Below are 26967 nucleotides of genomic sequence, written 5' to 3'. Positions count from 1 at the left end.
ATTAGAAGTAGAGCAACTTCATCAGAAGTGGAGCAGCTGGGACATGAACCAGCACCTATCACAGCTGAGGACTTAATCCAATACATCACAACGCCTGTCTTATCTTATACATTTCTATCCAGTTTGTTAAGAGTTACTGGGGCTACTCCTCTACAACCACCTTTTGAATAGCAAGGCTGTGTACAACGCTCCTTGAAAAACAAACTTAGTTGCATAATCACAAGATAAATTCTGTCTGAGTCCCCTGTGAATCACAGAATCCCGTGGAGAATCACTGATTGATGCATTTCATGAGCATCTCTTCTAACTACTCCGTTTTAACACCCAAGAAGAGACTGATCAATGTCATTTTTATAGTGAAATAGTGCTAGTTGGAGAAATGCAACCTCAATGTGTTGTAGGAGTATTCTTTTATTTGTTTGCACACCTGCCGTTGACATGCATGGCCTCAGAGTCAAGGATTCCAAAGTGCCCGCTCGCCAATATTAGATCCAGTGAATTACAGGTGCAGGGAAGTAACATGAATTATGCAGTCCGCTTTATAGGTAGATGTTTAAATCTAAAATGTATTCTCCAAACCTTTCAGATTCCACTTTAAGGTAAATTTATCTAGTCCTCTTCTTGTTCATGAACTCAGCAAGTGTTCCCTTTTAAAAGAAAATCTGTAAGGAGGCATATTGTTCCTTTTACAAAAATGAAACCCTTGGGATATACACAGTACCTTTTGCAATTTGCTACTAATTGTGGGGGTTAAAAGATTTTTACCCATAAACTAATAACTGAATGGAGTTAATAATTTTAACTAGGTCACCATACAGTATTTTGGGTACTGTTATCACTGCTCTACCCATTTTTAGAGATAATTAGTTCAGCTCTAGTGGGTTTCTTTAAACATCATGCGGGCTGCTTCCTCAGATGAGCAATACAAATTATAAAAAGCCTTTGTAATTGATAGACCATTGACTATCTGAAATACCGAAAGAGGTTTGATTGAGCATCATTACATCAGGAAAAGACACTGATCTGGTAACAGTTTAGCTTGACTACAATCTAGGCAGACTTCTTCCTGACCCTGGCTCTGACCCTCCTGTTCTAAGAGCACTCAACTCTAGCAGATATCTATTTGGAGATTCTTTCTCTGCAGCTTTAAGATGCAGAGATTTTGAAAGGCCCTGTTGCTGGCTTTTGCAACCTAGGAATGCCTTTCTCAAGGAACTGGGGGCATCTCCTTAAAGTGCAGTCATCGGGGAAGAGTGTCTCATTTCTGTGACTTTAAGAAAGAGCAGGAGCCGGTCTCAGTGTACTCACCTAGAAGGGAGCAGCCTCTTGAGCTTGGGCAGGCCTTGGCACAGCTCACCTCATGTCCATGGTGGCTGGAATCAGGATTCTGAGCATGGGAGTCGGACCCAGCCTGGTACCTGCCAGCAGCCAACCGGGTAAATAGAGGATGGGCTAGGTAGGCTAGGCCTCTGCCCCTATTGAACCATATGTGAGCTGTGTTTGGGTATGGACGATCCTTGGCTGGGCTGAAACATCCAACAGTAAGAACCAGAATGGGCTGAAGGCCACTGTTCCTGCTAGGACAGGAGGTGGACTGAGTAGGGCTGGCTCATGGACCCACCAATCTGCGCGAACCTGGCATTGGGAGAGGTTGTGATGGAGGAGCCTTTGGCAGGACACAGACCCAACAGGTAAGCACAAGAAGCACGATAAGGGACAGCCCAGACTAGGCCAGGAAAGGGTATCCACTTGCATACATTTGGCACAGGCCAGAGGCAGACCAGGCTGAAATCAGCCACTGACAAATCCAAGTACGAGAACAGTGTGGGTCAGGCCAGGTATGGTTGCAACACACACTAGTACACATTATAGCTGGGATAGGGTACACTCAGGGCTGGGCTAGAATGTAACCCTCACCAGCTGGAATTGGGGGTTGGCCGGGCCGGGCCAGGCTACAGCACCCATTAGCAAACGCCAAGGTGAGGCGGGCCATGCCAGACCTAGCCGCAGCACTAGTAGGAACCAGGGAGGGAGGAGGTAAAGCTGGCAGGGGGAAATGTGGAGGATCTGCCTGCTGAAACACCTCGCCCATTGGAGGGCAAGAGTTGGGATGGGGGCAGACCAGACCAGGCAGGGCTACAACACCTGTGGGCCTCATGTGAGCCAGATCATGGAAGAGCCAGGCTAGATTGACTGTCCCTATTGGTGCAAATATGAAGCAGAGTTGGTGAGGGTTGGTTGGGCTTTGCCGCAGCATCAGATACCAGATGCTGGCACCGGTGGCTAGCCTGTCAAATTAAACTATAGAACCATCCAGAAAGCGTGTTATCCGGGAGTGGGAGTAGCCTAGGAGGGAAATAATGGGTACTTCCCTCTTGGGTTACCACTCCCACTGGAGAGCATGAAAACCAGGACTGGGGCAGGGGTGGCTGGACAGAATGGCACCCACTAGCATGTGTGTGGGCTGGATAGTGGGGCTGGTTGGATTGAACCAGGTGTTAATGCTCATTGACATGTAGGAGAGCTGAATGGGATGTGGGACAGACTGGACTAGTCTGCTACACATAGGCAAGCACGGGAACCAGGGCAGGGGGCGGGTCTTGTGGGGGTTATCATGGATCACTCCGACTGGGCTGCAGCTGCCACTGGATTATGTGAGAGCTGAGTATGTGCTGGGCAGAATCAGGCTGGACTGCAACATCCATTGGTTCCAGTAGAAGTTGGGGCTGGAAAAAGAACCGACCCAACAACTGCAACCACCAGCTGATTGGGACGGTGGACTGTGCTGGGCCCTGTATTTGCAAGTACACACAATAATCTGGTCTGGGATCATTTCAGACAAAGTTTCTTTGGGGATCTCCCAAATTGACCTGCTGGACTCAGAACCCTAACTATGACAAGACAGAGGACAGAACAAATCAATCAACTACCCCAGTCATATGTTGGCAGTGAAAAACTGGGCAAATGGAGACTTTAAGATGGACTATATCAGTCAGTGGATTCTGCAGTGACTTCATTGTGATTGGAATGATGAGACTGGCAGCAATTCAGAACTGTTGAACTACCAAAGCCACTTGATCAAGACCCCCGGAGCATGCCCCACATCGGGGACCGGGGATGGGTGGGAGGCTGGGTGGGCCTTCTCCCTTTATCTCTCCCTTTACCCCAAATTTTTTAAAAATGTGGAAATAATAGTCTTACCCACTTTCCTGTAGCCCTTGAACCTTTGTGCCCTATTTAACTATGTAAAGATTGTCAAAAAATAAAAAAGAGAAAGAAAGAGTGGGAACGTAGCTTCAGTGGGCTACTTGTTCCCAATTATAAAACAACCTCCTGCCATGAAGATGCAAAATTTACTTTTCCTTTGACTGAAGATAGTTAACAAACACAGACAGCCTAAGACCACTTTTTCACCTCAGCTCTTCAAATTCCTTCAATCTGTTAATCCACTGCAGCTGTGGTCTAGCTCAGGAAAGGCCTCTAGTCACTGTTTCAATGGTCTGATTAAAATCCTCCTTACCAAATTTTCCCAGTTCAAATTTTGCTCCAACCAGGAAAAATTAAAATATGTGCTTTGTCAGATGTATTCTGTTCTAAGCCTTTCCTTTAGATGCGTTGTGTACCCCAACATCAAGCAGTTCATCAAAATAAGTTCAGAAGAGATTTCAAATATTGTTCAACCCTCACTCCTTTTAACAACAAAGATTGGTGGAAAGAGAAAGGTCAAAGGCAACAAGCTTTTGTTTTCCCTTTTTAATAAATGCCTTCTTTTCTCTACACTTTTAGTGCCCTTGGCTGCCAGATATCTGCTTGGTCCAATGTGCAAGAGGGAACAGACCAAACAGTACCAATTGCATCATCTTTGAAATCAACAAATTCCTGATTGGTCTGGAACTGGTGCAGGAGCGGCAGCTCCACTTGGAGACAAATATCTTGAAACTGGAGGATGACACAAACTGCTCGCTGTCCTCCATCGAGGAAGACTTTCTCACCGCCTCAGAGCACTTGGAAGAGGAGAGCGAGGTGGAAGAAAGCAAGAATGGTGAGAACTGCCCAGTAATGTGCATCCTGAGTTAGCCACCCTATAAAGATGCCTGCTGAGATTTCTGAGAAGGGTCTGACCATATCAATTTGGTTGATGTAACACAACCTCCCTTGCTGAGTTCAGGGGAGCAAGGGAGAAGGATAAGAGGACACTGATGGAGAGGCTGGCAGGTGAATCAGCAGACTTGCTGGGTGGCTGGACACAGACTCCCAAAGGTGCATTCGGCAGTGATGCCACAGGAAATGTGTGTGCTGTAAAGGGAAATTCCCCTGCCTGCTAAGAATCAGAGGCTATCCCTGAGAGGGCAGTTAGCTTCCTTGGATTCACATAAAAACCGTAGTTCATTAGCTGGATCCAGCTTGGATTGGTTTAGATTTTAATTCCCCCTTGAGTTTGTGAATGGGGCCTGACGCACAATCAGCCTGATTCCTGAGTCCCAGCTCTCTCATCTGTAACTCGGGTGTACATCATGCCAACAGCTAGTGGCTGTAACAAGGACAGAAGGATACAGCCTAGCAAAATGTTTGGTACACACCTGTGCAGCTTTCTTTTGCTCCTAGAGAGTGATTCCTCTTTAACTCTCTCAGCAACAGGTAAAGTGATGCCCCAAACCACTGCTGCCACTGTTTCTGGGCCAAATCAAAGGCAAACATCAGAGCAAACATTTGCAACAAGCCTCACCATTGAGGTTGCCCTAAACATTCTCTTTCTTTGTTCTGCATGCCTCGGGAAGCCCAGCAGTGCAATCCTCTGGGCTGCTACCCTTTGAAGAAATGCCTTCAGCTCAAACTCCTCCTACTCTAGGGCTTGCGTTTGTACAATGCAAGTCACACTGTTGTGCAGCCTCCAAGAATGAGACCCAGAAGCCCTTTTCCATCCTTTTTACAGAACTGTAAATTCTACAGAACTGTATTCTATTGGAATAAAAATTATAGCTGAGTTTTGGGACGTTTGTAGAAAGTGATCATTATTTTAGGCCTGGGACAACCTGTTATCCAAACGTTAATAGCGGCCCTCCTGTTCTGCTCCCTAGGCTATGAACATGTAAATGTTTCTGTGAATGCTTTGGAAAGTAAAAAGCCAAAGGAAGTCAGCCAGGAAGAATGGAATTATAAGGAAAAGTTGCTGTACAAACTTGGAGACAAATACCTTAGCAAATATCATACAGCACTGAGGAAGTCAGAAGGGTCTCTAGAAAAGCGAGCAGAAAACAGCGCCTTGCATGGTCTAGATCGCTCAGCCAGGCCACCGCAGTGGAAAGGCGAAGCTGAAGGAAATGAGAGATCTGCCACCAGTCACTGTTATTCAGAAAATCTTAAAGGACAAGTGGAAAAGCCGCAGGCACTGTATTTTCCTAGTGATGCTCCCTCAGCCATGATGGTTAAGAAAGGCATGCCTTGTGCAGGCGGCACCACCATTGAACAAGGCAGAAACCTAGACCTGGGAGAATATAAAGATACAACAAACTCTCTTCCTCCTCTACGTGATGGAGAAGCCACAACTGGCCAGTACGCAACAAATCTTGCAGAATCTGTGCTGCAGGATGCATTCATAAGGTTATCTCAGGCTCAGTCAACCTTGTCCCAGGAATCTGCACTCAGTGTTTCTGCAGGCAGCACACTGCTTCCCAGAGCTTGTTCCACGGAAGATGGCGTGGTCCCTCATTCCTGGAATGAGCTCCCCAAAATTGTCATTGTACAGAGTCCAGACGGAGGTGATCTTGCCCCCAAGCCAGGTGTCTCCTTGGGGCCTGAGGTGGAAGTCTCAACCGATACCTCAAGCATCGTGTCTGGAGAAATCTGCCACAGACACCCTCAGAGTGCCCTAGAAGTGGCTCTGGCCTGTGCAGCCACTGTGATTGGAACCATTTCCAGTCCCCAGGCCACAGAAAAATTCACAATGGAGCAAGAAGCCCTGATAACAAACCATCCACGTGGAGGCAGTGGAGCACCACATACTCAAACATGCCGAGTGCTCAGGGAGCCTTCCCTCGGCACCTACTCCTTTCCATCTGCCCTGTGTGGTATGACTCAGGTGGCCAGTGCAGTGGCTGTCTGTGGTCTAGGAGAAAAAGAAGAGGTGACATGCCCTGGGGCTCCTGTTGGCTTCTTACCTACAACTGAAGGTTCTGCAGCAATTTCATCCCTGTGTGGCTCAACGTGGGGGAATAGGGTGCATCTAGGGGAGGAGGCCATTGCAGAGGCATTGCTGCAGGAAGCTGCTATGGTTTTAACAAGGCCTGATGCCTACAACAGCATTGGAGACCTCATAGACTCTGTGAATAGGCGAATCAGAGATATGGCTTCAAAGCCTCAGCCCCTGTGCTCAGACAGTGTCCACAGAAATGAGCTGGCACACACCCTGTCCAGTGTGATCCTGAAACATTGCATTGATGAATTTCTTCAGCAAAACACAATGTCCCCCAGCGATGGTAGGCATTGCTCCGAAATCCTGGATGCCTTAATGGCAAACACAAGTCAACTGCTCCTTGACGTGATATGCCTCACTTTCAAAAGGATGAGCCCCATCGCACAGGAGGGTGAATGTTCCACTCTTGTTTTCAAGGAAATTATCCTAAAAGAGACAGAAACACCTGGCCAAGCATACACAGAAGCCACAGACTCTGCCAACAGCCACCCAGCGAACAATCTTCATAACCCTCATCATGCCATCCATGACCTCACTGGTAGTGTACATCCGACACAAGACAAAAGCGGGGCCCCCACACTGCAGTCTGAATTGTCACATAGTCACAGAATGCTCCAGTCTTTGACCACTAAGACTTCCCCCAAGAAAACATACTTACAAGGAATGGCCAGAGAGGACACAAGAGCCCCTCATCAGATGCCTTGCCGCACTGACAGTGAACGCAGAGCCTCTGTGGCAGCAACAAGGGCACTGACCCTCAGTAAGTACGAAATGGATTGTCAAGATGCTGAGAGCAGTATCAGTCCAAACACCCGAGACAAACACAATGATCTTGCACCCTCACACCACGAAGTTCAAGTTAACTTGTCCTTATCAGGGAATGACATGTTGCCTCCTGACCATCCTGGGCAGCCAGCAAAGCACATGGGGATCCACCGCATTACAGATTTTGCAGAGGAATTATCAGAGACCATTGTCTCCATGGCAACTGAAATTGCAGCAATTTGCCTTGACAATTCTAACGGAAAACAGCCCTGGTTCTGTGCGTGGAAAAGGGGGAATGAGTTGCTGGTGACACCGAACGTACCCTGCCGATCATTGAAGAGAAGGAAGGAGAGCCAGTGTGGCGACACCACGGCGAGAAAGCACAGGCCGCCGCGGCTCAGTGAGATCAAGAGGAAAACCGACGAGCACCCTGAACTGAAAGAGAAGCTCATGAACAGAGTTGTGGATGAGTCTGTGAACCTCGAGGATATCTCAGACTCTGTCAACATTTTTGCAAACGAGGTGGCAGCCAAGATCATGAACCTAACCGAGTTCTCCGTGGTGGACAGCATGTGGCAAGCCCAGAGTCAGCCCCGGAATCGGTTCCTGGGTGGTGACAGGTGGAACCGGCTGAAAGCATCCAGCTGCGAAAGCATTCCGGAGGAGGACTCTGAGGCCAGGGGCCACGTCAACAGCCTGGGCTTGTCCAGCACCTTGAGCCAGCCAGCCAGCAGAGCCAGCTCTGTCTCCAAACAGTCAAGCTGTGAGAGCATCACCGATGAGTTTTCCAGGTTCATGGTGAACCAGATGGAAAACGAAGGCAGAGGATTTGAGTTACTGTTGGATTACTATGCCGGCAAGAATGCCAGCAGCATTCTGACTTCCGCAATACAACAGGCCTGTGGGAAAACTGAGCATCTCAGCGTGAAGCCAAGCTGTCCCTCGAAGCAGTCCAGCACAGAGAGCATAACAGAGGAGTTCTATAGGTACATGCTGAGGGACATGGAGAGAGAAGGCAAAGAGGGCAGCTCTTCCAGACGAGGCAGCCACGACTGGACTTCGGGCTTCCTCTCTCCTTCTTTGAGATCCCCATTGTCTTACAGACAGTCATCCATGCCAGACAGTAGATCCCCCTGTGCCAGATTAACCGTGAACGTGCCAGTCAAGGCCAACTCCCTAGATGGCTTTGCCCAAAACTGCGCACCAGACTCCCTAAGTGTTCAGCCAGTCAGTAGCGTCTCCTCCTCAGGCCTCTGCAAATCCGACTCCTGCTTGTATTGGAGAGGTGGGACAGACCACGTCACAAACATGTTAATCCACGACACATGGGCAAGCTCAATAGAGGCCCTCATGCGAAAGAACAAAATTCTCGTGGATGACACAGAGACAGGTGGCACTGAGCCGGCTTCTGGTGAGTCTCTTAGGCACATGGAGAGGTGTGCAAACCGAGCAGCTGCAAGCAGAGGGAAGAGCGGGCCAACATTGCTTGTGCAGGAGCCTGTCAATGACCCTGGGAAAGACTTGGCAACAGAAAGCAAACATCCAAGCAAAACTGGTCCTCTTACAAACCAGCAGAGTTCTGACTCTCCAAAGCAGACACCTTCCTGCCAGGTCACAGCCCCTCCCAGGCACAACAGGCAATCCCTTTGCTCACAGGAAGTGCCTTTGATTCAGATTGAAACAGACCAGAGAGAAAAGTGTGCTGGAGAAAACACCCTTCTAGAAGAAGCAGATGGACCACTGGACCAGGAAAAGACCACAGAGGTAGCCAGGGATGGAGACTCAGCCCTCCACAGTGGCCAGCATCCTAGGTGAGTGAATTATCTCTTACTCTCCATCAAGGTGCACAGACACGGGGTTTGGAGCTACATTATAGTCCATCTAAATTTTAGACAGAAGGGGGCTTCCTGAATTTATGAGCCTAATTACCTCCCTTGATCGACATACACTTATTAGAGAAAGTTGGCAGCATTTTTTTAATTACCGTAAACTATTTGAGTTCATTATATAACAAAGAAAGTAAGGTATCATACCTCCTATTATAATTAATTTCCTCTGGCTTGCTACCTTTAAAAATTTGTTTACATAAATTTTCAGACATGAAATAGTAAACTATGCTGATCACTTTGAAAAGTTAAATAATAAAGTATGGCTAATTCAACACCTGTTTTCCAGAGAATCACATTGTACTTGAAAATGTATTTTAGTTTGAAGCAGGTTCATTATTTTTTGAGACTGCTTAAAGAAATGTCTCCTTACAATTTTCATTTTCTGTAGGAAATGCTTTTTTAATAATTATTTATTTTTATTGGAAAGTTAGATAAACAGAATGGGGGAGAGACAGAAATGAAGGTCTTCAATCTACTACTTCACTCCCCAAGCTCTGGCTGCAATGGCCAGAGCTGAGGCGTTCTGAAGCCAGAAGCCAGGAGCCTCTTCCAGGTCTCCCATATGGGTGCTGGATCCCAAAGACTTGGGCTGTCCTCAGCTGCTTTCCCAGGCTGCAGGCAGGGAGCTGGACAGGAAGTGGGGCTTCAGGGATATGAATGGTGCCCATATGGCTCCCAGCACGTGTAAGCCTATCGCACCTGGCCCAGAAAATTCTGAAGATTGTACAACATTAGACCATTAAGAAATTTCTTTGCCTTGCAAAATCAGAAAAAAAAAATAAAAACTACTGGTCTTGAAAAACATTAAGTAGAAGCTATAGGCTGTATAGTGATTTCTTGAAAAACATTAAGTAGAAGCTATAGGCTGTATAGTGATTTCTTGAAAAACATTAAGTAGAAGCTATAGGCTGTATAGTGATTTCTTGAAAAACATTAAGTAGAAGCTATAGGCTGTGTAGTGATTTCAGAGACATGCCTATTGTTGATTGTTTTCAAAAATCCCACTATTTTGAAATGTTTAGCTGCAATAAGCCACTGTAACACAGCCTTCATCAGGTTCCAGCAGGTGTCTGAAGTCCCTCAGGACTTCCCATCTGCAACAGGGAAGATTTGGATGGTATGTAACCCAGATAGGCAAGGGTGTTCCCCGATTAGCCATTTAGAGCCCTCACATGTTAACTTGCCCATTGCATGGAATCTTGGAAGAGTACAAGAGAAAGAAATGAATTGGAACTATGATAACATTAACATGAAAGACATGAAGCTAAACTAAAAATACGCTGAGCTGACCAAGAGAATGATTCTGTGTGTGTGCGTGTGTGTAATAGGACAGCTATAGACAATAAAATTCTTACAACAGCTGCACCATAGCTTGAGCTAGCATACTTACCATTACCAGAGAATATGGAAAAGTGCATGTTTTTAAGTGACCAAATAGTCGAAGGAGAAAAAAGTAGTGAAAGTGCAATCCTTCAGAAATTCTTTAACTTGAAATATGAAATCTAGAAAACAAAAAAAGTATTTCCATAGACATATGGCCTACTTAAACACAGAGGTCAAAGCTCAACAGAAGTGTTGTCACAGAAGATTGCCTAGTTAAGGAACATAAGAATCAATAAGATTCATACTTAGTTTCAAATTAAATAGTGAAAGTCACTGAAGATGAATTAAAATTTTGAGTTGATTTCATGAACATCCCCCTTAGTTGCAGTGCAGGAAGCATTTCAAGAACACTCTGTGAAGGGTGCATGAACAAAGCCCCCAGCCATGCAGGACTGCTCCATGAGCCAGGCACACAGCCTCCCAAATCATGATGTGGATTTCTGCTGAATTTTTCGACCAACAAATGAGAAAGAATATAAAATTATTTCCCCCTCGATGTTCAAGAGCTGCATTTGCTTCTGAAACATAAAAACTCAACACAGAATGAGATTTTTACCTTTGTGGAGACATATTAGGAAACAGTTCTAGAATATGAACTCTAGTTACATAACTATGTCACAATAAACAAGTCCACTAGTTGACTGTTTACTTTCAGATAAGATTAAAAATAATAGAGTCAACCTAAGGGAAAAAATTGAATGCCTTAGTAAAGAAATGCACAAAAATCTATTAACTCAGGGTTAGCCCATTGCAACACTCAATAAGATTTATTGTTGTTTAAGGCTGGGGCACATATTTGCCTTTGTTCCAGGAGTCTTTTCCCTGTGAGAAAGCTGTTGCATGAAGAGATGTAGTTTTACTATATATATGCAATTACACATTTTATTATGTATTATATCATCAGTGCACAATACAGATTATACAATAGACTGTAGTGACCTAGAACACAGATAATCGGTATAAGCATCAGGTACTTTCATCTTCCAATCAGTAAGAGCCACATCCTGCCCAGTAGTGAAAAAAAGAACCAGACCAACAAATCCTTCTAATTCAATGTACAGAAACCAAGTTGGAACAATCCACTTACTTCCTGAGCTGTAAAAGGAAAGCAAGGTCTCATCGTGATATGAGATAGCATCTTGTGATATCCTCTCTCCCCTTCAGGGACTTTCCAAGAACCCAAGGTTGTGGCAAAGGTCAGGCTAAGGACACATTTTAGAAATATTTCTAAGACCTAACCTTACTGTTACCAATTTCTATTGTCTGTGCTGTCACAGGACATGTTGCCTATTCCCCTGATTCTTACAAGGGAGAGACCAGCAAAATATGTGAAAAGACTCTTTGCAGAATGTAATGAGAAAAAAAGTCAAAGAAAAACAGGGTAGTGGCAGACTTGTGGGGTGGAGAATATTTAGAATATAAGTTGAGCTATGAAGGAAAAGACAATGCCAACTTGATTGAAAGACATTTGTGCCTGCTGTTTGAACATCTACCAGTCTCACAAGCCAACACCTTCACCCTCAAAATGGCAGATTTTGGCCCCTGATTGCGGAAGACGTGGAATTGAGACAGATCTCTTTGCCCCATAGAGGTACACCCTTGTGCAGATATGAGCTGAGCAACAAAGGAACTGATCAGACAAAAATACTTCTCAAAGTTACAGCTCTGGGTAAAACAGAACAAACTCCCTTAAAAAAGTATAGCCCTTTCTCTAATGCATGCTTCCTAATGTAATTTGCAGTATTTCCACATTTCAGGAAACTCCAACCTGGCAGTATACCTTAACACAATCTCTAGTTAACACCCCTTTAAGCAATTTGCAGTGGCCAAAATAAACACTAGAAAGTTAAGTCCAGGTCTAACAAATACAATCTAGGAGTCCTTATGAGCTAGGGCTGCAAGCTAAAAGACACACAAGGACTCCAGATACCATAAACAACTCACGAACATCAAATTTACCCTACCAAAAATCTCTGAATTAGCCAACATATGATGTGGCATAAATATATCCTTAACAAGGTAAAGAAGCAGAAGCAAAGAACAAAGTACAATTAAAATGCAATAAGGTAGATTTAAAAAATCAAGCACACGCTATAAAAGGTGAAGAACATAATGGCTGTAATTTAAAAAGCACATAGAAATTTCCATTAATCTGCGGTGTGTATCTGCAGAATGAGTGCCAGTAAAAGACAAACACAAAGGACTCTGGCCCACTGGGGAGTGACTAACAGTGAATACGTATCCCCTTAATGAATTACTGGAAAATGGACAAGATAAATGCAGCAAGTATTTTCATACATTGTCTAACAAGCTCCATGCTGGATGAAGGGAAACACACACTGAGCCCTATGGCTGCTCTCAGTGTCTGCCTGAATTCCCTTCTGACAGACCACAGTGTGATAAGGGAAAAATGTGCACAGCTCGGTGGTCACTCTTCCACAAGCACACACAGCAGGCTCCACTTCAGCAAGGCAGAGTGGGAGATATGTGTGTGAAATATGCACACAACTGTATTTAGTGGAGACCATTTATGAATCACACTATAGAATCAGGGTTAAGAATTACTTTGAAAAGCTCAAATTGAACTGAAAATGATTTAATTATAACAAACCCAGCACTGTTTAGATAGACCGCAAAATCAGGTGATCAGCAACAGCAACTCACAATAGGAGATCCTATAACAACTGCCTGAAGAAGCAAACAAGTATCACCCTAACCAACAGGAACATACCCAGAAACTACAAAACAGGTCAAAACAGCAAAGATGGGCTTTAAATAGCTTTTGGAAACGTGCTTAAAAGTCAGAAAATATGCATGTGTATGAAATATGATGAAAATTATAAATCACGAAGTACAGTGAACTCTACACTGGGTGAGCTAAAGAGAAAATCATATCACAGTCAAATTTATAAAAAATTAAGAAAAAATTCCAAGTATTATTCTTCATCTAGCAAAATTATATTCTTCAAAAAATTGATTACTTATGGACAACAAGACCCAATATTGTCAAAATGTAAATTTTTCCCAATTGATCTGTACTTCCAATACAAAGCCAACAAATTCATCTTTAGATATTAACTATTTTTTTTTGAGATTTTTTTTTTTAATTATTATTGTTGCTTACATTGTATTATGTAGTACAGCTCCATAGGCGCTGGGGATTCCCCCCACCCCTCCCACACCCCTCCCCCCATGGTGGATTCCTCCACCTTGTTGCATAACCATAGATCAAGTTCAGTTGAGATTCATTGCTTGCAAACACATGCCTAGCATAAAGTTCCGTGTCCTATTGTCCAGATAAGTTCAGTGGCCTCTTGGGGAGACCTTCTATGGTCTGAAGATAGGTCTAACAGAGTAAAGATCCGGTCAGTTAAAAGCCCCAACAAGGCCTCAGTATCATTATACAACATTATGGAATTAATTGACATAGTATTGGGTAAACAATATGTTAAAAATAATGCAAGTTCCATTCTTCGAGACATCTGGGTTGAGACAGTATCAATGACAGGTTCAAAAAATAACAAACAACCAAACAAAAATTACACGTTAAATCAAGGCAAACATGTGGTATCTAATCTTTTGGGATTCACTCATTTCCCTTAGCATTATAGTTTCCAGTTGTGCCCATTTAGCCACAAAGAACTGCATTTTGTTTTTTTTAATAGCTGAGTAGTATTCCATGGAGTAGATGAACCAAAGCTTTCTTATCCAATCTTCTGCTGATGGGCATTTTGGTTGCTTCCATGTTTTTGCAATTACTGATTGTGCTGCAATGAACATAGGGATGCATGTTGGTTTGTCGTAAAACAGGTGTTTTGGATATATTCCTAGGAGTGCTATTGCTGGGTCATATGGTATGCAGATTTTGAGTTGTTTGAGTGTTCTCCAGACTGATTTCCATAGAGGCTGTACCAATTTGCAGCTCCACCAGCAGTGGAGTAGGGTTCCCTTTTCCCCGCATCCTCGCCAGCAGGCGTCGTTGGTGTTCTTGTTTATGTGGGCCAATCTTGCTGGTGTTAGGTGGTACCTCATCGATGTTTTAATTTGGATTTCCCTTATTGCTAGGGAGCTGGAACATTTTTTCATATGTTTGTTTGCCATTTGGATTTGTTCCTTTGTGAAATGTTTGCCCATTTCCCGTGCCCATTTCTTGAGTGGCTTGTTTGTTTTGGTTTTTTGGTTGTTTTGAAGTTCTTTGTATATCCTGGAAATTAGCCCCCTATCGCCTATATCGTGTGCAAAGATCTTCTCCCACTCTGTGGGTTGCTTTTTTACTTTGTTGATTGTTTCCCTTGCTGTACAGAAGCTTCTTAGTTTGATGAGGTCCCACTTGTTTATTCTGTTCTCAACTGCTATTGCTTTTGGTGTCCTTCTTAGAAAGTTGGGACCTACTCCTAGGTCTTGCAGGGTATTTCCTACATTTTCTTGCAAGAGTTTGAAGGTTTCTGGATGTAGGTTTAGGTCTTTTATCCATGTAGATTGGATCTTGGTGTATGGTGATAGATGTGGGTCTATCTTTTTGTTTCTACAGGCTATCAGCCAGTTGTCCCAACAACATTTACTAAAGAGGCCTTCCCACTTGCTTGAGTTGTCATTGGTCTTTTTGTCAAAGATTAATTGGTTGTATTTGTGTGGGTTCCCTTTTGGAGCTTCTATTCCATTGATCTTCCTTTCTGTCTTTGTGCCAGTACCAGGCTGTTTTGATAACCACTGCTCTATAGTATGTCCAGAGGTCCGGGATTGTGATTCCCCCTGCTAACTTCTTATTTTTCAGGATGGTTCTAGCTATTCGTGGTTTTTTGTGTTTCCAGATGAACTTTTGAATCATTGTATCCAGTTCCGTGAAGAATGTTTTGGGCAATTTGATTGGAATTGCATTGAAAATGTATATTGCTTGTGGCAGTATAGACATTTTAATGATATTGATTTTGCCTATCCAGGAGCACGGGATGTTGTTCCATCTTTTGAGGTTTTGTTCAATTTCCTTTTTAAATAGTTTGTAGTTTTCTTCGAATAGGTCTCCTACGCTTTTGGTTAGATTTATTCCCAAATACTTCATACTTCTCTCAGCTATTTTGAATGGTATCCTGTTGGTTAGATTTTCTTCCATCTTGGTGTTATTTGCGTACACTATGGCTGTTGATTTTCGTTCGTTAATTTTGTACCCCGCCACTCTGCCAAACTCTCGTATAAGTTCTAGCAGTTTCTGTATTGAGTCTCCTGGTTTTTCTATGTATAGGATTATGTCATCTGCATATAGTGAAAGCTTGACTTCTTCGTTTCCTATACGTATGCCTTTGATTTCTTTTTCTTGTCTTATGGCCTCTGCAAGTACCTCTAGGACTATGTTGAATAGCAGTGGTGATAGCGGGCACCCTTGTCTTGTTCCAGATCGCAGTGGGAAGGGTTCTAGCTTTTCTCCATTCAGTATGATACTGGCGTTGGGTTTTTCATAAATTGCTTTGATTATGTTGTGGATTTTCCCGTCTATGCCTACTTTGGCTAGAGTTTTTAGCATGAAGAGGTGTTGGATTTTGTCGAAGGCTTTTTCTGCATCTATTGAAACTATTATGTGGTTCTTGTTTTGCAGTTTTTGGATATGGTTTATAACATTTATGGATTTCCGAATATTGAACCATCCCTGCATTCCAGGGATGAATCCTACTTGATCCGGATGAATGATCTGTCTGATGATTTTTTGAATTCTATTGGCTAGGATTTTGTTGAGAATTTTAGCATCAATGTTCATCAGAGAAATAGGTCTGTAGTTTTCCTTCTCTGATGGTTCTCTGTCCGGTTTTGGGATTAAGGTGATGTTGGCTTCATAGAATGAGTTTGGGAGGGTTGCTTCCTCCTCTATTGTTTTGAAGAGCTTGTAGAGGATTGGGGTTAGTTCTGTTCGGAATGTTTTGTAGAATTCTGTAGTGAAGCCGTCTGGGCCTGGGCTTTTTTTCGTTGGGAGATCCTTGATGACTGTTTCAATCTCTACCTCGGTTATGGGTTTATTTAATTCTGCAGTTGCCTCCGGACTGAGTTTTGGTAGGTGGTGGGAGTCCAAGAACTTTTCTATTTCTTGGTGGTCCTCAAATTTGTGGGAGTACAGTTCTTTGTAGTAATTTCTAATTATTTTCTTAATGATTGCAGTGTCTGTTGTTATGTTGCCTTTTTCATCTTTAATGCTATTGATTCTCACTTTCTCTTGTTTTTTTTTTGGTCAATCGGGCCAGTGGAGTGTCTATTTTGTTTATTTTCTCAAAAAACCAACTTTTTGATTTGTTGATTTTATGTATAGTTTTTTTGATTTCTATTTGGTTTATCTCCTCCCTTGTTTTGATGATTTCTTGTTTCCTATTGTGCGTGGGACTCTTCTGCTGCTGTTTTTCCAGATCCTGGAGGTGTGAGGTTAGTTCCTGTATTTGGCGTCTTTCTTGGGCCTTGACATGCGCTCCGATTGCGATGAATCTACCTCGTAGCACTGCTTTGGCAGTGTCCCACAAGTTTTGGAATGTTGTATCAGAGTTTTCATTGGTTTCCATAAATTTTTTGATCTCATCTTTAATTTCTTCTCTGACCCATTGTTCGTTTAATAGCATATTGTTCAATTTCCAAGAGTGCCTATACTTCCTGGGGAGTTTTGAGTTGTTGATTTCCAGTTTCATCCCATGGTGGTCTGAGAGGGTACATGGTATGATACTAATGTTTTGGAAGTTGTTTAGATTCGCTTTATGTCCTATCATGTGGTCGATTCTGGAGAAGGTGCCATGCACCGCTGAGAAGAAGGTATAGTCTGTGGCCTTAGGATAAAAAGTTCTATATATGTCTACTAAGTCCAGTTGTTCTATTGTTTGTGTGAGCTCTGTTGTTTCTTTGTTGAGTTTTTGTTTCGTAGACCGGTCCATTGTTGTTAGAGGTGTGTTGAGATCGCCTACAAGAATTGTGCGGGTGTCTATGTCTTCCCTTAAGTCTGTAAGTAATTGCTTTACGTAAGTAGGTGCATTAAGATTCGGTGCATAAACATTAATGATGGTGATTGCTTCTTGATGGATCTTTCCTTTCACCAGTATAAAATGGCCTTCCCTGTCTCTTTTGATGTTAGTTAGAATGAAATCTATCTCGTCTGAAATTAGGATAGCTACCCCAGCTTTTTTTTCTCGTCTATTGGCGTGAAATATCTTTTTCCATCCCTTCACTTTCAGTTTCTTTGCATCCTTTCTGGTTAGATGCGTTTCTTGTAGGCAACAGATGGTTGGGTCTTGTTTGATGATCCATTCTATTAATCTCTGTCTTTTGATTGGTGAATTTAGACCATTTGTGTTGAGAGTTAAAATTGAGAGGTTGCAATTTTGTCCTGCCATGTGATTGTGTTGTGTGTGTGTTGTTGCCTATGTAATTGTCTTGTTCGTGTGGCCTTTAGTTTGGAGACCTTCTTATTTGCCAACTTTGTTTGTGATTTGCCTCCTTTTTGTCCGGGACTAGCGCATTTCTAAGGAGACTTTGCAGAGCTGGTTTTGTGTAGACATATTCTTCTAGTTTTTCTTTGCTATTGAAGTATCTGATTTCGTTCTCATATACAAATGAGATCTTTGCTGGGTAGATTATTTTTGGTTGACAGTTGTTTTGTTTCAGGACTTGGAAGATCTTTGTCCATTCTCTCCTTGCTTGTAGGGTCTCTTCGGAGAAGTCAGCAGTGATTCTGATGGGTTTTCCCCTGTATGTGATCTTTTCTCTACTTCGTACTTGTCTCAGGATTCCTTCTTTGTCTTCATTGGAGTAGAACTTGAGCACCGTGTGTCTGGGTGAAGATCTCTTTGGATCATATCTGTTGGGAGTTCTCTGTCCATCCTGTATGCGGGGTGGATTCGTGTTCCAAGTGTTTTGGAAGTTTTCCTGTATAATTTCATCAAGCACTGCTTGCATCCCAGATTCTCTTTCTACTCCCTCGGGGAGGCCGATGATCCGAATATTCAATTTTCTAAGGTAATCTTTCATCTCTTGCATCATTTTATTAGTTTTGCTGAGGTTTGTCTCCAGCTGTTTAATTCGCTGGGCACCTTCATTTTGTGTGTCTTCTGTGTCAGAGATCCTTTCCTCTGCCGCATTTATTCTGTTGATGAGGCTTTCAATCTTATTATCTTGGGCATCCAGTTTGGTTTTGATTTGTTGTATTTCGGTGATTATGCGGTTCTGGAAGTCTTCCAGCTTTGTGTCCACGTCTCTGAGAAATTTTAGCATTATTTTCATCAATTCCTTTGCTGGTAACACGTCCATGTCTTCATCTCGTATCGTCGATATTGATAATGGCTTTTGGCCCTTGTTTGGTGGGGTGCTGGCTCTTTCATCTGGAGCACAACTCTTTCTGGTGGTTTTTCCCATTGCGTTGGTGTATTCTGGTGGGGCAAATGGACCCGTGTGTTGAGGGGCCGTCAGGTGCTTTCCTGTAGAGATTGGAGCCTGCAGGCGTGGTGTTGCCAGGCGTGGTAGTTTTCAAGGCACCGTTGGTGCGTTCTCAGGGCCCGGGGCTGTAGAGCACCACCTTGGGGGCCCAGTGGATTCCAGGCACACTCTGGGCACCTCTTCTACAGGTGTGACACCCCAGGGCGTGGAGGGATGGAGGCGCTCTCTGGGTGTGCCCCCTGCACGGGAATCCACAGGGCTTAGAAGGTTTTATGTGCTTTCTCCCTGCGTTCTCCGTGTCAGGGACTGCAGGGTCTTTCAGAGCCCACCTGGTGCGTCTCCCACACACGGGACTGTGGGTGAGGCACTTTCCAGGCGTGGCTCTTGTGCAGTGAATCCACCACTCGTGGTGTGTGGGTGTTCAGAGCCCCTGCTCCCGTGTGGCTCCCCCACACAGGCCCTTAGCGGAGGAGTGGCCCAGGCGCCCTGTTATAATGACTTCACGGCAGGTTCGCACCGTGTGAGTATGGTGCTGGAGTTTTCAGAGCTCTCCTGGTGGGTCGCCCACACTCAGAACTGCGGGATGGTAGGCGAGGAGTGAGCAGTTCACTCTATGGGAGTGGTACCTGCGTGTCAGGGACACACAGCGCTACACTTCCCAAATCTCAGAGGTCTCCTGACACCTGACACCTGCGCTGCGGAGGCGGCTGCTGCAGGCGGGGCCGCCCAGTCCGCTCGGTGCAGCGTTCAGAGTCCTCCCGGTCCTCCACCAGGCGGGGTGTGGGGGACTCCAGACCCTTGCCAGCTGTCTCTGCGCACCGAGCCGCACTGGCCCCCTCAGCGCAAGAACAACCGAGGCGCCTTCCCAGGGCCCCTTCAGCCACCAACACCACTGAGCGTAGTTCCCAAGGCCAAGACCCGACAGTTTCAGGCTGCCTGCCCCGCGATCTCAGAGGCTGTAACCTCAGCAGGGGTCGAGGAATGCGAAGGCTGCCACGTCAACCCCCCACCCCCGCTCACCAAACGTCCGGCCGCTGCAGTCTGCCTCCACCGCTGTTGAGGGCCTCCCGCCGGGGACGATCCCCCTGATCTCCCCGCCTCCGAGCTGGCCGCGTCTCCCGTCAGGCCGTTTTCAAAAGTGACTCAGCAGGTCTGGCGTGGGATGTCGGTTTCTCTGCCTTTGCCCTGCTCCGTTCTCGTTGTTCTTCCGAGTTGTGTGGATCTTTTTGGCTCCACACTGTCCCAGCGAGCTTCACGGACCTCTCCCTGCAGTTCCCTGCTGTTCCTCTTTGCTGCTTCTGTAGCGTTCTATCCCTCTCTCACTAGACGCTCACTCACAGCCTTCCTCCTACGTCGGCCATCTTCCTTCCTAGATATTAACTATTAATTCTAAAGTTGCACTGAACAACAAAAGACGGCTGTCATAGTATTATTAAATTATAAGAACAAATTCACAGAATGAGATTATCTACTTCAAAATTTATCACGAGGCCATAATAATCAAGGTGACATGCTGCTGACTCGAGAACAGACAATAGGTCCAGCAATAGACTCACACAAACATCGTCAACTGACACATTGGAGAGAAGATCCTCTACATAATGAAACAGGAATCACTGGATATTCACATTCAAAAAATAATGCGCTGTATCTTTTACAGAAGTTAAAATTGGACCACAGACTTAAGTGTGAAATATAAAACTACAAAGTCTTAGAAAATAGCATGCAAGAAGAATTAGATGACCTCAAAGGTCGTAGTTGACTTATTAGAAGCAACACCAAAGACAGAATCTATGAAAGAAACTGATAAGTAGCCTTCACAAAAATGAAAGTATTTCTCTGCAAGCCCCTGTCCAGAAAACAAGCTGCAGACTGGGAGGAAGACTTCAAAGCATTTCTGTTAAAGGGCGATGATCCAAAATACACAAAGAACTCTGAAAATGCAACACTTAGAAAAGAAACAACCTAATCAACAAACACACACACACACACAAAATGAAATGTACATTTCACCAATAAATATACACAGATTTCTTAAAAAAGTAAGCACATGAAAAGGATGCTCAGTGTAGTATATCAATAGGATGTTTCAAATTAAAACAATGACATACAACTACACATGTAATAACACAGCTAAACCGCAAACACAGACAATAATTAAATACTGTCAAGAATGTGGAGCAGCAGGAAGCCACATACACTGTTGATGAGAAGGCAGAAAGCAACAATCAGTTTAGAAGACGGCTTGGCAGTTACTTCCAAACCCAGACTAACTCACTGTACAATCATATTCCTTGGTATTTACCCAAATAGACAACAAGCACCTGCACATTAAGACTTATAGCAATTGCATTTGTAATTGCCAAAACTTGGAAATAACTAAGATATTCTTCAGTAGGTGAATGGAAAAAAACACACTATGATACACTGAAACACGATAATCTTGTTTCATGCTAAAAAGAAATGAGCTGTCAAACTATAAGACATGGAGGAATTTTCAATTGATGTTATTAAGCACAGCCAATCTTTTTTTGAAAAATCAATTATTTGTATTGGAAAGGCAGATTTACAGAGAGAAGGAAAAACAGAAAGTAAGATCTTCCATCCACTAGTTCGCTCACCAAATGGCCACAATAGCCAGAGCCCAGCTGATGTGAAGCCAGGAGCCAGGAGCTTCTTCCTGGTCTCCCAAGCAGGTACAGGGTCCCAAGGCTTTGAGCCATCCTCAACTATTTTCCCAGGCCACAAGCAGGGAGCTGGATGGGAAATGGAGCTGTCAGGACACAAACGAATGCTGATATGGGATGCTGCACTTCAAGGTGAAGAATCAGCCAGTTAAGCCAGTGCTCCAGCCCAAGGATAGCCAATCTATCATATCATTTGAACTATATAACATAGGGAAGAGACAGTGGATCTCAAGGTTAGGGTAGAGAAAGAGTAAACAGGCAGTTTATAGGATTTGTAGGGCGGTGAACCTATTCTGTAGGATACAGTGAAGGTGGATATATATCATTGCCCTCAGAAGCATGAGCTGAAGCTGAAGCCCTAATGCTACATTTTTGGGAAGAGAACGTTGTCTAGGTCATAATGGCATCACTCTTATGAGTGAGGTAGATCCAGATATAAGCAGACTTGAGATTCAGCTCTACCTCTTGACCTCTTAGGCTCTCTTGCGCTTCTGCTTTCTGCCGTGTTACGCCTCAGCAAGAGGATGCCTCAGCAACAGAATCGTCTCCACATGTGGGTTCCTTGATTTTGAACTCCCTAACCTCCTGGACAAGGAACCAACTTAACTCCTATTGCTTATCAACTGCTAGATCTGTGGTGTTCTGTTAGAGCAACATAAAATGGACTGAGTGCTGTTCCATATTCATCAAATGCCACAGGATTCACAACAGCCATAGTAAACTCTGCTGTTATCCAGGAACTTTTGATGCAAGTCTTCTGACTGTAGCAGATGTACCATCTAAGGGCAGGGTTAGCGGAAGAGCATTTCTGTGTAAAAGCAAGAGGGCTTTAAGCAAATTACACAGGGGCCCAAGTATTTGAGCGATCTTCTGCTGCTTTCACAGGCATGTTAGTAACAAACTAGATTGGGAGTGAAGCAAGTCATGAAGCAGCTCTCTGATATAAGATGCCATCAATGCAAACAGCGGCTTAACCTGTTATACCAAAACGCTGCCCCTCAACAATACCTTTTAGCTATGCTTTGGTCAAAAGTGAGGCACAAAGGAAATTATAATGAATTTTGAATTGAGTCAAAATGAAAATGCAGCACATTAAAATGTGTGAAATATAGCTGAGGAAATTCTCAGGAAGAAAATTTGCTTCTTTAAAAGTTTCTGGCTTTTTTTTTTTTTTTTAGAGATAGACTAATATCAATCATCTAAACTTCCACCTTAATAGTAAACTAAATTAGGATGATCAAATTAAGCATAAAGCAATATAAAGGCAGAAATAATAAAAAATAGGAGCAGAAACCAACAGTTATAAAAACAGAAAACCTTTTGAGAAACCAAAAGTCTCATAGCTCCAGAGAATGGGAAATGCATATATGGTTTGCAGTTAAAGAAAGATAGTTAACATGCATATGCTTAATTTTCATTTCTACCTTCCATGAGCTTTTTATACAAAGTAAGCAGCTACATCATCCATTATAAAAAGGATCTTGACTACAGTTACATATTGAAATGTGCTTTCCTATTGCCTACAGTAAGTGATTTCTGCTTTCGGTTCAAAGCAATGATTTAAGATTGTATTTTTAATGAAGATACACAAGCAATTTCATTTAGGAAATTTTAGCATTATTGTAAGGCTGGTGAAAGGCAAATGTGATACTCACCATAAAATTGGCTTGCCAGCCACTGAGGCTGAGTAAACACGGTCCGTGATAGTGCTTGAGGTTGCTGCCACCACAGAAACGACAGGGGAATTTGATGTGGCACCTGATTCTTTGAAAGATTTACACGCCTCCCCTGGGAGATCAGGAGACAAGAAGATCTTAAAGCATGCATCTGCAAAACTCATTTGTGCATTATTCATAACTATATTAGTGAGACCATAAGTTTATCTGAACAGAAAAATTAAAAAATAGTATTTTGGATAATCAGTATTCATTTGAATTTATGGCTATCTGGCATGGAACATGATAATTACTGTAACTGGAGCATGAAATTGAGACAAAATTAAATATACTGACAACCTCATATTGTAATCTTGTTTTTCAGTGTCAATCATTGAGGTTAAACTCCTTTAGAAAGAAATATTCTGATGTGAATTTTTGTGATAATGCAAGATCTCATTTTGGGCAGGAATTAGCTCAGGAAATTATTTTTACCTAAGATAACTAATAGTTTAGAGGCCTTTTCTCTGCCTAGTAATTGATTTACTTATGCTTTTATTAGGGGTGGGAGTGGATCAAATACATAATATTTCCATTTATCACCAGTTAGTTTTTCTTTCATTTGCATTTATATAAATATGATGCCTTTGGCTGTATTTTTCTTTCCTCTCAGGCAAGCCAAGATGGTTAAGAATCTTTTTTCACCATGTGTCTACAGCAGGGCATGCCCCTAGCAGCTGCCTTCAACACTTAAGCCAGCCAGAGAACCTTCAGATGGAATGTCATAAGCAAGGACCCAAAGTTTTTACAAAAATACCTTTGGTAACAAAGGTCACCTTTCCAAATGGAGACTTTTTATTCTCTCACAAAAATCATGCATTTGAAATTCCGCATTCTAGAACTAATTCAAAATTTATTTAAAGCACAACTCTCTTCAGAGAGCGGACAGAAATATATGCTTGCTGTTTTCAAGACAGAAGGAAACCACATAAGGCTTTCTTTATTAAAATTTTTTTTATTTTATTATTATTTTTTGATTTTATGGTGCAATTGCATATGGTCTAGCATTTCCCTACCTCCTCCCAAAATTTCCAACCCCTGACTGATTTTCCCCCATATTATTACAGTAGTAGAGTCCTTCATAAGCAGTCATATATGTCCATCAGTCTGTTATTATGGACTTTAAAATGTTTTATTTGATAATTTACCAGATAGAAAGACAGACAGAACTCTAATCTGTTAGCTCACCCTTCAAATGCCCACAAGAGCTGGGGTTGAAACTTGGAGCTAGGGACTTAATCTAGGTTTCCCATGGAGCTGCCATCAATGCAATCACCTGCACCCTGACCTTCACCTCTTGGAGTGCACATTAGTAGGAAGCTGGATGTAGGAGCAAGCCAATCTCACACTCAGTTATTTCAATATGATACGCAGGCCCTTGATACACTATGCCAATGTCTGCCCCCTCCTCAAGCTGCTTTAACTGAGCTTCTGAAAGGGAGAGTTATAGGCTGGTGATGGAGAACAGATGCATTGCAGAGGTAAGTGGGCACTGTGTTCTGTGGGTCAGAGGTGTGGAAGGCAACACTTGGAAGAACAGAATGGTTCCTCCAAAAGTGTCTGCAACCATCCTGTCCACATATCCTTTGGGAGACTCATGCCAGATGCTCCCTCAGATTTGCTATAAATTGAGACCTTTGTTATTTCTGCATTGGTCAGTTCTTAGGAAACTCCCTGGGAAAATGTGTAACCCTGGCAAGGCAAAAGGGAGCACATTCAGCTACCATATGCTCAACCACCTGTGCAATGAAAGGCATTCCAATGTTCACCCTGCCATTCTCTACTGTGCATTGTCAACTGAGAAACATACCCCTGAATGTTGTTGGCAGTCTCACCCAGTCTTCCAGTTTCTGATTATTCCAAAGGTAGTGTCAGGAGTCAGGATTCCGTGAACCTGTTCATACTTATGTACTCACAGGTTGCTGAGCAGAGAGCACAGTCATAGATGATATAGTCTTTAATTACTAGCTCTCAAGATGGACTTCCAGAAATGCAAAATACATATTTTCAGAGGCACTTGCTGATATTCTACAGTGGTGAAGTACAGACCATCCCTCCTTTATGCAGAAGATTTAAATGAGATTCCTAACCTAGAATGTTCATTTTCCTGTGAGTGTGTGTGCATTGTCTAGCTATACCAGGCAAATTGGTGGAATGTCCAACTTACAAGGACCTTATTCCACCCGCTGTTAGTAGCAGAGCATGTGGAAAACTGCCACAACTTATTACTACCACAGCTAACCATCATGGTTATTTAGAATGCTGTTAGCTGGCAAATAGAATTATGTCACAGATCTTTCTGTTTCACACTTGACAGAGCTATCAAAACGGAAATAATAGGACTACTTATAAAATTAGATACATGCAACAATAGTATATACAGCTAACGAATATATGATCTGGTCAGAGCTCTGTTCCTAATGTATCAAAAATATAAACTGCTTAATTATTTTTGGTATATACACAGTTAACCCTATAATCTAGAGTGAAAATTAGGAAGCATTTGTGTCATCAAAAAGAAAGAAAAACAAATTATTTTCATCATTCAAGAGACTGCAATTATACCAGTTGGAGAGATTAAGGACACTTCCAAGAAATGAAAGCATCTTGACTCAGTCTTGAAAAGACGAAAGAGCAGAAAATGATGTCATTAGACATTTGAAAGCCATTCGAGGGATAAAGAAACAGACACAGAATGGCAGAGCTTCCATCTACTGGTCCATACATTAGGCAAGGGTCGAACTCAGGAACGTTGGATTCAATTCAGGTTTCCCAATGTGTGACAAGAGTTCAGCTATGTCAATCTGTCATTAGAGCCTGTAGGATCTGTAACAACTTGGTGCCAGACCAGGAATCAATCCCAGGTACATCAGTGAAAGATAGGGGTGTCTTACCTGCTATATCAAAGTTCACTCACAAACTTGTGATTCTTACCAAACAATGATGAGCTCTTATTAATTACTTCTATTTCAGGTACTAAACTAAATGCAACTGAATGATTTTTTTTATTTTCTCAACTGTCTCTTCCAAATTGAGGTAGGAATTAATTTTTAAAAAGAATTTTCCAACAGGCCCGATGGCGTGGCCTAGCAGCTAAAGTCCTCGCCTTGAACACGCCAGGATCCCATATGAGCGCCGGTTCTAATCCTAGCAGCTCCACTTCCCATCCAGCTCCCTGCCTGTGGCCTGGGAAAGCAGTCAGGACGGCCCAAAGCTTTGGGACCCTGCACCTGTGTGGGATACCCGGAAGAAGTTCCTGGATCCTAGCTTGAGATCGGCATAGCACTGGCTGTTGTGCTCACTTGAAGAGTGAATCATTGAACGGAAGATCTTCCTCTCTGTCTTTCCCCCTCTCTGTATATCTGACTTTGCAATAAAAATAAATAAATCTTTAAAAAAAAAAAGGAATTTTCCAAGCATTCAGGTAACAGAGTTAGCTTTTAGAGGTTTTATAGAGTTCCTTAAGTTCATGGATTTCCTCTTTTGCCCTCCTTATCCTCCCTCTCTGCCAATGTTTTCCTCTTTATTATAATAATAATATAGTTCTTCACCAACAGTCACAATTCCTTCATCCTGCTGTTTAAATGTAGCATGACATGTAGGAATAGACAATGGTAGACTTTATTTCATTTTTGAGAGGCAAAATTATAGAGAGAGAAAAAAAGAGGCAAGTAGAGTCATCTTCCATCTACATGTTCCCTCCCCAAATGGCCATAATGCCCAGAGCTGGGTCAGTCTGAAGCCAGGAGCCAGGAGCCAGGAGCATCTTCTGGGTTTCCCATGTGGGTGCAGGGTCCCAAAGACCTGAGCCATCCTCTGCTGCTTTCCCAGGCCATAAGCAGGAAATTGAATTGGAAGTGAAGGAGCGGGGACATGAACCAGAACCACAGGCAGAGGTTTAGCTTACTCCTACTCTGATGTCAGCCTCATGACTGGACCTA

At 43.2% G+C, this 26967-nt stretch overlaps 1 protein-coding gene across 1 annotated transcript in view; it reads left to right on the top strand.

Moving 5' to 3' along the window:
• Positions 1-26967, top strand: part of LOC121158159 (SPHK1 interactor, AKAP domain containing) — a 125553-nt gene that overhangs the window by 84958 nt on the left and 13628 nt on the right. Inside the window, exons 6-7 of the mRNA XM_040982777.1 lie at positions 3787-4042; positions 5079-8769. Coding sequence (XP_040838711.1) covers positions 3787-4042; positions 5079-8769 — 3947 coding nt within the window. The remainder of the gene's footprint in view (positions 1-3786; positions 4043-5078; positions 8770-26967) is intronic.

Source organism: Ochotona curzoniae, unplaced genomic scaffold (genome assembly GCF_017591425.1).
Source record: "Ochotona curzoniae isolate NIBS_2020 unplaced genomic scaffold, NIBS_Ocur_1.0 contig_3643, whole genome shotgun sequence".
Classification (NCBI taxonomy): domain Eukaryota; kingdom Metazoa; phylum Chordata; class Mammalia; order Lagomorpha; family Ochotonidae; genus Ochotona; species Ochotona curzoniae.
This window is presented reverse-complemented; position numbering and strand designations above follow the sequence as displayed.